The 13,141-nt window shown below is 39.5% G+C and overlaps 1 protein-coding gene across 1 annotated transcript in view; it reads left to right on the top strand.

Annotated features, from left to right (window-relative positions):
- LOC149225021 (zinc finger FYVE domain protein) overlaps window positions 1-13,141 on the top strand; it is a 366,932-nt gene that overhangs the window by 65,338 nt on the left and 288,453 nt on the right. The window contains exon 6 of the mRNA XM_089388331.1: window positions 11,426-11,549. Coding sequence (XP_089244457.1) covers window positions 11,426-11,549 — 124 coding nt within the window. The remainder of the gene's footprint in view (window positions 1-11,425; window positions 11,550-13,141) is intronic.

Below are 13,141 nucleotides of genomic sequence, written 5' to 3'. Positions count from 1 at the left end.
TAGAAACCAAGGGACCAGATGGGGGTGGGGGTGGTGGCATATCAACACCCGTGTCATCATCCTAGAATCGCTCAAAAAATTCATGCAAAAAAAAAAACACTAGTTAACAAAATAATTAAAAACATGAATTAGAGAAATGCTTTATAAGGGAAAATTGGAAAATTCATACCACAATGGACATACCTGGATAAGAGAATCCTCTAATTGCTCTAGTCGCAACACTCCATCCTCCAAATTGGGCTCCTCTGGATTCTTGTCCCAAGTCAACAAGTCTTTATTAGACTTTGCATCTTCACAGTAATGGGACAACAATCGCAAGTTGTAATGAACATAAACCAAGCTCTCTGCCCGGTCTAAATTCAACCTGTTCCTTTTAACACTGTGGATGAAAGAATAAGAGCTCCAACACCTCTCTGCAGAAGAAGTGTTTACCACCTGTGATAGCACCCGCAATGCCAAACTCTGTAGAAGTGGAGTAGGCCCTCCATGCATGTTCCACCACTCAAGAGCAGAAAAATGCTCTCGATCTTGAATTGCATGCATGCTCGAAAATGGACCAGTGTTGCTCGTATAGTTGCTCACCTGTCTCCGTACCAATGCAGCCTCCTCCTCATCAGGGATTAATCTACTCAATGCAGCCATATATTTTTCGTGAACCTCTTTATCTTGGTGTGGTTTTCTCCTGACTCCCCCCCCAGGTGCTGGTTTTGAAAGCCATGATGGATGATAGTATTTAGGTGTCAAAACATATGCTAATGCATGCAATGGAACATTTAGCATATCCCATCGTTTTTCCACCTCTTCACGAATATAATTGTACAAGGTGGTATCTCTAGGCTCAACAATGTCTTTAATCTGCCCCAACATGCTATCCATTTGCTCATACACCTCCCCAATTACTGGTCGATCTGAATCTGCAAACTTGATCATGTAATAAATTGGTTTGGTGAATTGCAAAACATATTTAACCTGTGACCAAAAGTAACTGTCAAGAATAGTGTCCTTGACTTCATTAGCACCATCTGTACTGACGTTAATTTCATCCCATGTTTCAGCACACACCAGATTAGTTAAAGCTTGTCTCACCCTCACTAGCCGCCTAAAGGTGAGGTAATAACTAGCAAATCTTGTCTTTGCAATTTTAAGCAATTGCAACTTGGAGTAAGTGCCATAGAAGTAGTTTACCCTTGTATGCCCTGTGATGAATTTAATGAGCTGCTTCCCTTTCCTGTAAACCTCAGCAATCCACCCACAATCTTTGTGTTTCACAATATCATGCATCAAAAGGTTCAATGTGTGAACCAGGCACCCAGACCAAAAGATGTGTGGATGAGTACGCTCAATAATTTTTCCTGCTAACTTACAATTTGCTGCATTATCTGTGATCACTTGAACCACATTATTCGGACCAACATCTTTGATTGATTTCAATAGGAGATCTGCAATGTTTGGTGCAGTTGCACTGATGGAGGAGGAGTCATGAGATGCAATAAATACTGCACCACTAGAAGAAACACCAAGAACATTTATCAAATGTTGGTTTCTAATATTTGTCCACCCATCTGATACAATGGATACCCCAGAATCCACCCACTCATGTGTAAAACGTGTCAATGCTCTTTGAACCTTAGCTTTTTCTCTTTCTAATAACACTGTTCTAGCTTTCTCATAGTTGGGGGCCTTGTATCCTTTTGGGGCTTCATTGATGGCCTTTACCATGTCATGCCAATAGGGAGAGCGAAGCACATTGAATGGTACACCGCAAGCACAAAGAAAACGGACTATCTTTCCATCCACATCATCCCTCCCAGAAACATTAAGGAAATCCCCTATTGTTTTTCTACCTCCAGAGGTTGCAAAAGTACCATGAGGAGATGGGCAACTACCAAATTTAGAGGTTGCACTTGATTCAGAATGAGTTTTTTGTTTCTTGTTTTTTCGTTGTGCAGCCATCTCTATTTTGATGTATTTTTGTCTTTGTTCACTTGAAATGTTTGGGCAAATGGTTACCCCCACGGAACCCTTTTTTTCATCACTGTCTAGCACCCCACAAAGATGCCTCCTCAGACGGGTATATGAACCCGTATATGGTTTTCCTCCATGACAACCATGAGGGCACATCCATTTGTAAGATCCACCACCCTTTCCCCCTTCAAGTTTGGTCACATAGTTCCACAAGGGATTTGATGTACCTTTCCCATCTTGTGCTTCAGTGTCCTCTTCAAGTTCATCCCCTTCCTCTTCAAACCCTTCCTCCTCATCATACATTGGGTCACTACTATTAGGACCAAGTTCATCCCCTTCCTCTTCCCCTCTATTCCTCACCCTTGCCATCATTAAAACCAAGAGTGGAATGATACATAGAAGCCAAAAGAACACCATCTTGGAATATGGATATAGGTGGTGGACAACCTGTAAATAAAGGAGCAAGTAGAAACAATGGGAAAGAGTAGGAGAGGGAGGAGAAAAATACAATTTTTTTTCAAAAAAACAAGGGAGTTTGGGGTTTGAACTTACCTCTTTAGCTCTTGTAGATGAAGTCCTCCAAGCTCTTGCTCCAAGCTCCTCCTCCTTCTCCTAGCTCCTCCTTCTTCACTCCTCCAAGCTCTCCTCTCTTCTCCTCTCCTTTCCTCTCTTCTCTTCTCCTCTCCTCTCTTCTCTTCTCCAACTCTCATAAACTCAAAGTGAGCAAATGAGAAGAGAATGGGGGCTTTATTCTTTTCTAAAGTCACCCTAAACTCACCCTAAACTCACCTAACCCACCCCCTCATGCTAGTTAAGTTACATTTTAAAACAAATTAAAAAAAAAAAAAGTAAAAATGCGCTGCCGCGGGGTTGCGTCCGGGTTGCGCCTGGGTGGCGTGCGGGTGGCGTGCGCTTCCGGGCAGGTTGCGTGGCGCCACCCCGTGCCCGAAGCGTCCTCCGATCCGCGGTTCCGGGCGGCCGCAACAGCATTTGGCAGGAATCGTTTTTATTTGCCGGAATCGCGCCACCTCCAAATGCGAATCGCGCTTCCAGTGTGGATTCCGGGACGATTCGCTCCGATCCGCGATTCTGGGTTTGGATCCGGCGGGGGGGGGGCGATTCCTGCAACCTAGGGTCCTTCATCCTAAATACGAAAAGGAAGTTTTTGACATTTTCATACAAAAAGAAAAAACTAACACTATAGGATTTTACATTGAAGCCAAATTTAGTAACACCAGAAGACACAAGATATTTCAAAAGTAAGGCCCTTGTGGTAACCTATTTGGAGGGCCATAAGCCCTGCCTTGGAGCATCGAATCAAGGCAAACAACAAGCTGAGTTTGTGGATGATTTTGTCCATGCACAAGGGCTGATTTCTCATGGGAATAGGGCTGCATATTTTGAGTTTGTTGCAGGAGGGATGGGTCCTAAATTGGATAAGGTCTGAGGTCATTCAAACCTATGTCTAAGGGCTGAATTTGCTAGTGAAACAACGGTAAAGATAAGGTCTGTTTGCATTTGGTTTGGAGGCTAGAATTGGAGATGTAGCATCAGCTACAAGAAGCCCTAACCAAGGTAGAATCTTTAGAGATTAAAAGCGTGCACAGGGCCAACCTTTCGTGAGAAGAAGTTAATATCCTCAAGGGTAAGTAATTGTATTCTATGTCAATGATTTGCTAGATGATATGGTCTGCCCCTGTATGTGTTTGAACAACAATGTTAAGCAGCCTAAGTATAGTGAATTTGGAGGCTTGTTAGAGGCTGCTTGGTGTGCCCTAGTATTGTGAACTAGGGCAAACCTTTTACAATTAAGTGGAAAATGTATAGCGTCTAAAGACTTGTTAGTTTGGAGTAGCTAAACAGTAGACAAAAAGGGCTGGTTGTGAGGCCCTTATTCAATGAGTTGCAGAGATGTATGCTAATGTTCTAATGACAGTGATGTATGACAATGTCCTTATGACAATGTGATATCTTCAGTAATATACGGTAGTGTCTTTATAACAATGATTTATGGCTTGACTATGATGTATGCTGGTGTTCTTGTGATCTCCACTTCAGTAAGATAGTGGAGATCTCATATGCCCTAACCTCTCCACCAAATATCGTGGCTAGAGCACATCTGATGCTACCCCAAATCAACATTTAAATAATCATTATTTTGATTATTCATTATTTATATTTATTTATGTTTATTTTATTTTATACAATTTTATGTTTGTAACATTGCCCCTTCCCTCAAAAGCTTTGTCCTCAAAGCTTATTGTTGGCAGTTTCCTTCACCTTAACCTCGAACAATTTCTTCACTTTGCGTTTTGTCATCTCGACATACGTAACTCGATGTCACTGGTAGCTCACCTTGTATAAGTCATTTTTTTAATTAAATAATAATAATAATATAATTATTATTGTTATTACTTCTTTTATTTTTTATTTATTTATTTTTAATAACTGAATTAATTAAATTAATTAATTAATTTATAACTATATAATATAATTCGAATGGTAATTATGTGATTGAATTAATATATATCGAACCACGCTTTCTGTATCGATCCGCATTTTTCGAGCACAGTGTATTGAACCGACTGTATATAAATACTCCACACCCAGTGTAATCTATGTATACCGATTCAATTATACAACCCAATATATCGAATCATATATATATATATATATATATATATATATATACACACACTCCACCCGTGTAATCGATGTATACCAATGTAATTATACAACCCAATATATTGAACCATGTATATATATATTGAGCCAATTAGACGTCCACGGTGTATCGATGCAAATGTATCACACTGTTTGACCACACCGTTTGACATTGATGGCACGATCCTCTGCTCCTCAAAATGATGACACATCCTGGCAGCAGTATCTTCACCAACATTCTAAACTGAAAGAGGTATTGTTGTAAATGAGGGGCATGTACCGAATATATACCATGCATTTCCAGCTTATTCAACATTGCAACCATCGTCCAAAATGCTGACTCCTCGTTCATGTAAAGAAGCAACAAGCCGGCTATGTAACTCATTCCCTGAATATATCCTGCGTGGGCTCTGTCATACACGTCATACGCTTTCAAAACATTGTAGTGAGACCTGCTGTAGGTTTCAGATAATGCTAGGGATTTTAACGTGCGAGAAATGTCTTTAGAAATACAAAGTTTCTCAAATTCCGACATTTCATGCGATATCAGTTGTGCGTAATTTACGACAGGGTTCTTGACATAGAGTGGACTCACCATAAACATGATAATAAAATTTATGAAAACATCCAACACAAACATGATAATAAAATTTATGAAAACATCCAACACAACACCGACTAAACACCTTGGAACCCGAGCGGTAATAAGTAAAAGCTCCATGGCATCATCCACGAAGTGTTCTGGCATGGAGGCAAATTCTATTGGGCATTCAACAGGTAGAGGTATTTTAAATCCACCAACAATGTTATCTAGCAATATTAGCATTAGTCTGTAGAAGCTTAAAGTTTGTTGAAGAAGTGGCACATCCTTGAGTATTTGAGCCTCATAGCAAAGCCTTTGTTGAGATAACCGGTCAATTTCTATCTTTGCATTAGCAATTTCTTGCTCTAATTGTGGAGGAGCTCCTGTACCACGTTGGGCTTCAAGTGTAGCAAGTGCCTCTTTACTCCATGCGAGATCATGCATTAGTCTCTTGTAGTTGGGCAATGCTCTCAAAAGACCTAAGTTCAATCTTCTTGCTGTCATGGAAAAAAATTCAGTAACAAAAGAATATCTGGTCTGTCTTTCATCAGTCGAGGATTTATGTATGGAATTAGAGATAACAGAATTAGAGGCATGGTTACTGCCAAAACTCGTGGCTTCTTGAGATCATAAGACACGATGTTCCTCTTGTTCCTTCTGTTGTTGAAACTACCTGAAACTTTCAGTACGTGAATAGTTCCCTCTATCCACCCAAGCTGCAATCTCTTCAGATGATGCATAAAGTGTTGTCAAACTCTGAAAATGAAGACCACTGCTATGTAGGATATAATTTGGATCAATCAAGGTCAATTTTTTCAAATCTTCTAGAAATGGTGCACAAACCTTTAGCATAACAACACCGAGATTCACAAACATGCTAGCGCTGACACATTTAAGATGATTTATATTGATTCATGCCCTTGTTGCATTTTTATCAATGACTTTTGCCAAGTATTCAAGTACCTTTTCATGCTTATTTGAATTCTTTAAGAGATGATACAAAACATTATGGACACCTTCATATAACTGATGCATAACCGTCTTATTTGTAGTGAATGTGGATTGTAAATCTACTTGACGGTGAATCTTTGCTTGAGAAAATATTTGGTGCCCAACACCGTGTTCTTCTCTTGTAAACACATCAGGTAAAGTACTGACATGGAAAAAGGTTCCAAGTATACTTTCAACTTCAGTGAGTCGTCTGTCCACATCATTGCCTTTGCATATCCAAGATGGATGATTGACTAGATATTTTGCACAAACAGGAATATGAATCAGGTTTTTTAGGGTTCTCAAGGGCTTCTGAAAGTCTTGAAGAGGTGAAGCCACTTCCCTCGTGGTTAATTTCAAATTATCATAAAGATGCTTTAATATAGGATCCAAACTATCTTCTTCAAAGTTATTTTCTTCTTTAGTTTTCATATACCCATTTTGACTATCCTTTTCATCACAATCGTTGTTGAGGTCATCTTCATCTTCATGTGGATCTTCTTCATTATGATCAAGTCTATCTCCTCCATTATTAAATGTAATGTTTTGTGCATTATTCTCATCATTTAGATCATGGTTTTCTTCCTCCTCTTTCCCATAATCTACTTTTTCTTTTTCAAATATGTCATCTTCATAATTATTTTCATTATTTTCAAAAATTTCTTTTTCTATTTCTTCCACATTTTCCTCTTCATCGTCATCAATGTCTTCTTCAACATCTCCCCCATTGTTATGATATTGTTCCTCTTCTTGTTTCTCAAGATAGTCTTCATTCACATCATCTTCATATGGATCATCATCTTGATCTGTATCATTTTTATCTTCATTTTCATTATCTATTACATCTTCATTTTCATTATCATCATTCTGATCAAAATCTTCTTCTCCTACTTCACCTCGTTTTGTTTCTTCATTGTTGCTATCATCTTTCTTATTATCGATTTCCTTTAGACTTACTGTAACTTCTGCACATGATTTTTCTAATTGTTGAATTTTTTTTTTAATTTTACTAAACTGTTCAATGAATTCAGGACGTAAACGTAATGGCATATTGTGCGGTAGATAATGTTCAAGGACTCACATGGCTCTGATACCATTGAAGCAACAAAACTCGTAGTTTGTTGACTTTAATGTAAAAATACACAAAATATATTTGTAATAATAATTTATTAATATATATAAAATGTACAAGGATGATCGAATGTTATAATGAGACCCTACTTATATACCTGAGCAGATGTCATTTCATGATTGTGCATGTCTTTTAAACATGCATTTTCAGTTAATTAATGACTATTTAAATAATCATTATTTTGATTATTCATTGAATCATTATTTATATACAATTCTATGTTCGTAACACTCCCTCTTAGCGAGGAAGGTACTTCTAGAAGAACATCTTCCACTTTGATTTGTCTCCAATAGCACCGCATTATTTGCTGCTGCAGCTGTTCCCTTTGAACTAGAAGACTTCTCTACTTGTTGCGGAATTTGATCTGAAGATTTGTTCCTTCCAACGATGCTCCTATGATCTAAGTTTATCACTTTAGTCATAAGTGCCATGTATCCCATGTATATCTATGGCTGTTTACTCTACTTGAATGTCGTACTAGGAGATTCAACTCTCTCCTTATCTTCCCTAAACAATTTGCCTCCCCCTTGGCTCGAACTCTCCCTGTACTGGAAGTCTTTGACTGAGTGTTTGTCTCCACTTGCCCTGGCCTTTTCTCCTCCTCATCTTGTTAGTCGACCCACTTGCCAACTAGTTGAGACTCAAACTGTGATACTGGCTCCTTCTTGGGCTCTAACATGCTATTGCTCTAAGGACTCCCTCAAAGCTCTACTCCGTACACTTCTTTCCTTGTTGCTCAAGGTTGTGCTTGTCTTAACTTGTAGTAGCTAGAGTTTCTTCATCCTCACACCAATTTGCTTCTTACTTCCAAAAGGTAAGTGTTGGAGATAAGCCTTACCTCTGCTAAAGATGACATCATAACCCTTGTCCTCAAGGGTAGCTACTGAAACAAGGATTTGCTTCAGGCCTAGAACATACAGGACATCTCTGATATGGAGAGGGTTGCTTGACTTCTTGTAAAAAATGGCAGTACCAACTCCCCTAGTTGCGTACTTGCCATCATATCCTTCTCCTTCATGCATATGAAATATTCCTTGCTCTCAGTCATGTGGAAGGATGGTCCTGAAGCAATATACCATGCACCATTGTCTGCTGAGCTTACCACGCAAGCTATCAATGAGAAATCCCTCTCCAACTGAGCAGAAAACTCATCTACCTCAGCTGCTGTAGCCACATGATGCTTACTGGACTCCTTCCAATTAGGATACTTAGTGGCATAGTGTCTAAACTCATGGTAATGGAAGCACTTGATCTTACTCAGATCCTTCTTTTTCTTCTCGCCCTTCTGATTGGACTCGGCCTCTCCTTGGCCCATCTTGCCCTTGGCTCTAGTAAGTTTTCCTGCTAGTGAAAAGATCTCCTCGTCCTTTATTGGAGCTTCTCTACCAGCTCTCGTTCCTCTCTAGATTTCTTCTCGAATGTAGTCACTCCATATCCTTTCCGAACTGGTAATATTGTTTTTGCCACTTACTGAATCCTGGAAACTATACCAAGACTTATGAAGTTCCAGAAGCACAAGACTCACAAGGTCACTTTCTGCTACATTCGCGCCCACTCCACCTAACTCATCTCGAACTTGAGTGAACTTCGAAAGATATGTGATGATGCACTCTCCATTGCTCATCTAGATACTTCTTAGCTTCTCCTTGAGAGCAAGCTTCTTGGCATCACTGGAACCCTGACACAAATCTAAGATTTTTTTTAAACATCTGAGATGTCGTCTTCTTCTCATGGAGATGAGGGATAATATGGTCTTTGATCCCCTCAAGAATGATCCTTCTTGCCTTGGTGTCATTCTTGTTATGCTGGATCAATTTTTGGGCATATTGAGGTGGAGCTATTGCCTACTTCACATACTCGAGCTCTCCATTATCTTCCAACACCACTGAGATCTGCTCCTTCGATGAGCATAAATTCGAGGCTCCCTCTAAATTGTGATCTGACCTTAGTCCTTGGAACACCTTACTGCTATCCAAAGAATTGCTCTTCTCTTCTAACTCTAGCACAAGCCTTTTGCTTGATCTGCGTTGTTTACTAATTGGTCAATCTGGTGCTGGTCTTTATATTGATCTCTGCTTTGATAATGTTAAATTTCCATGAAACTTTGCAACTACTTAGATGAATAACTGAAAAATGAAATCTGGTTTACTTTCACCAAGATATAAAGTCTCTTAAAAATTCATAAGCAATGGCATAAAAACAAAGAGATGAAAACACATCACACAAATTGACACACTTATTGTTCTTAGGAAACCCAACAGGAGAACCCTGCTTTCTTGATGTGGTGTTTTATTGATTGTTCTGGAGCAAATCAAATCTATTACAAAGTGCTCTGTCTATCTTGAGAAAGCGTTCTGCTTCTCTCACAAATCTCAACTGATATAGTTGATCTCGTCTTGCCTTGATAACAGCTTGATCACAGCCCTCTAGCTTGCAACCAATCCTCTGTTGCCTCCTTGACTAGCTCCGCAAATTCACTGATCTGTTGCTCGATCCTGCTCCTTTCTTGCGCACTGGGGGCCCTAAATCCTTGCACAGTTCTTTTTCCTTGCGCACTCCAGGTCCTATTTTCTAGCGCACTTGTGCCCTATTTCTTAGTGCACTTCCTACCTCCTATTGTTTAGGACACCAACTCCTCAACACTGCACACAGTCACTTTCTAAATCCTTGCGCACTTGTTCGTCCTATTTCTTAGGGCACAATTCCTGCGCTCTCCACAATGAAGGATCTTCACATAAACTCATGAGCTGACTTTTCTCACAAACCTTTGTGCAGAAAACTGTGAATTCCTTGTTCCTTCATCCTCCTCTTTATAGACCCAAATCGAACATGCAAGGAGGCCCAATTGAAATTTAGAACTTGATTTCTGATTGACGAGTTAACTAAGTGATACTCTTTTTCTCTCCAATCAATACTAGACTTCTTAACTCGTTTTTCCTTCAATCAAGACTGAATGCTAACTCGCTCTAATTGATCTTGTCGCTGCCACCTCGTTCTGTAGTCAATATGATGAATACTCCTCTTTAACTGAAGCTCTAACTCTACACATGCTAACTTGATGATTATTCCAGTAAACTGGAAATAACTCATCCTAACTGAAGTCTAACTCATTTGGACAATTCGATGTCTTCACTGGCTAAGACACAAGCCAGAAGACCTTGCTCGCTACATTTTCAACATATATCCCCTATCCCTCAAATATGTGAAAAATTATAATTCAAAAGGGGCAGTCAAGATCATTAAATAAATAGCCCCCAAAGTGATGTTCTAATAATGTTGTAATGCTTATGTGAATAAGGGGGTGCCCCATCAATGAAAAGTGTATTACCATGGAACCAAGTGCATAAGTGGAGTGCTGGACAAAGAATGATAGTTTATATTACCAAGGCGTAATTCACATGTGAAATCCACTCCCGTGTGCTAGGGTGCTCATCCACCAAGCCTAAGTACCACCATACAACATCCTAGCACAATATATCACCATAATACTAATATATCCATGATACGTGAAGACTCAATAGTAAACCATTTAAAATCCTGACATGCTCCTGATATGCTTCAAATGTACAAACAGACTAGTGTTTAGCAACATGCTTTCCTCTAGACACTGCACACTCATTGTTGGCTGCGGTCAGATAAGCACAAAGGGAAGTGCTAGGGAAAGTATGTGCATCCATAATAATGCCCATATATCTGTCGGGTACCCCATGGTGTCACCCTGTACATCATGTCTTGTGGTGAAAAAGCATCAATACTGTGATGAAAATCACAAGGGTTTGCCCTCATACAATATGAGGGGCAACATGTTTCATTGTAGTTAAGTTCTATGTATGTATTGGCATGGATTGCTTATGTCACATTGGAACGTATTATTAGTGGTGCTGGCAGATGGTTGGCATCTGTTGCTTCTATACTTGGTCATGTGCTCTGTTTCTTGTAATCCCTAACTTAGATACTTTGCAGATTCTTTTGAACTTTTTGATATATTGTACATAAATGTCTTTCCTCATAGGTCAAGAATGTGCACTGTTATGATTGCAAATAACTTGGACATGTTTATAATCTTTGCCTTCAATTGTGATTGATTACAGATGCATGCAGAGAGCACAATATGATATTGGAGAAGAGGCTGTTCATCGGTTTGCATTGCCACCAGAAGATAAAGTAGCGTTGCAACTAGCTGAATGGGTCGATGGTGCTTTCACAAGGGCATCAGTATGGTTCTGAAACTTTTTGTTCTTGTTTTGTAAGAGCAAATAGGAATATTGGAATTTATCTTAGTACTGTTTAAAGTATATAAGATGCAAGGTTAACTTTATGATAAAGTATTTTGCAACATAGTTAATTTGTTGCATCCCATACTTCATTGGTAGTGTGTATGACATTTGGATTTGGAATAAAATTATATTAATATCCACTATTGACCGAAATAGGTCACTGGGATCTGAAAATACAAGAAATAATAATAGCTAAAGAGTGCCTGGGCTATGTCTTCCCTTTAAAATGACAAATGACATTGCAACAAATAAAAGTGGGGTTTAACCTAGAATGGATAGACACTCAACAAAGGCTAACCACCCATCATAAGCTATTATTATTGCCGATTTATTTGCATTTACACTGAAGAGTGAACTTATGAAGAATGGTTATTTGGAGATTCTATCCTATACTTCGTATATAGCCCTGGCTAGCTTAAACACCATTGGTGGTTGTATTTATTTATAATTCTATGTACTTGTTTTTTATAAAATGTTCCATATTTCTATTTAATTACAATAGATATACTTGCATTTTACAAAAGAGGGCTGTAAAATAGCCACCACAAGCGACTGCCTGAAGGCATATCACCTATCCAATCAAAAGACGCCACAAACGGTCATCAAAATTAGAGAGATTAAGACTTAGTGCCATAACACCCAATGAGGGGAATAATAATATCATGGCATCTAGGAAAAAGGGCACACCAAAGAGTTTCTGGGGAGTAGTGGAGGGTGGTATGAAGTTCACGTCTTCTTTGGGAAAGAAATGCATAATTTTTATGACGAAGAAGTTGGCAATAAGCTTTGTCGAGGTGTGGGAAGGATGAGGCGTCCTGTGTGATGGTGAATCAGAGCCTCTTGTGGAAGGATTAACATTCCTCATCAAACCAATAGTTCATGGGGCAGGATCCTGAGGTAGACTTATGGACGTTCTGGCAGGTGGAGTGGGGATAGGAATCAAGGGAAACATCCTCAAGGGCTGTAGAGAGTATCTCGTACTTGGCTGTGGTTGTGCCCATTATTCTAAAGTGGGAAATGGGGGGAATAAATTCCTTAAGGCGAGTAGTGTAGGGGATGCCATAATCTCTATCAAAAAGGAAGGTGGTACGGGATGGTGGTTTGATTGGATGGGGGGTGTAGAGAGGGTGAAAATGAGAAGAGCATGATCTTCCTAAAGGAGAGGAGATATGGAGAGGTGCTTGATGTGTGGGGGGGAAGTCTTGGTTGGCCAGAACATAATCCACCACACAACCACCCCTCCTATGGGGAAAACAAGAGAAGTCACTTGATCTTGGGAAACAAGGGAGCCTGCTCATAATCAATGGACTGTGAGATTCTCCTTGCTGCAGAAGATGCCTCCCATAACTTGTGGGGGGCCCATTCATGTCTTGAGAACACCTTTGGAGATCCATGGATTGCAACTCTATCTCCTGGAGGCAAAGTTTGTCCTTAGTTCGATCATGTAGGGTCACCTAAAGGTTCCTGGTGTGAGTGTTAAAATCACCCAGAAGAATGATCTCCCCAAGAGTTGAATAGTGGGAGATATTT

Source organism: Pinus tabuliformis, chromosome Q, assembly GCF_031772625.1.
Source record: "Pinus tabuliformis cultivar Carrire ecotype Pingquan chromosome Q, CPIR1, whole genome shotgun sequence".
NCBI lineage: Eukaryota > Viridiplantae > Streptophyta > Pinopsida > Pinales > Pinaceae > Pinus > Pinus tabuliformis.
Note: the sequence above shows the minus strand (reverse complement) of the source record. Positions and strands in the feature narration are given on the sequence as shown.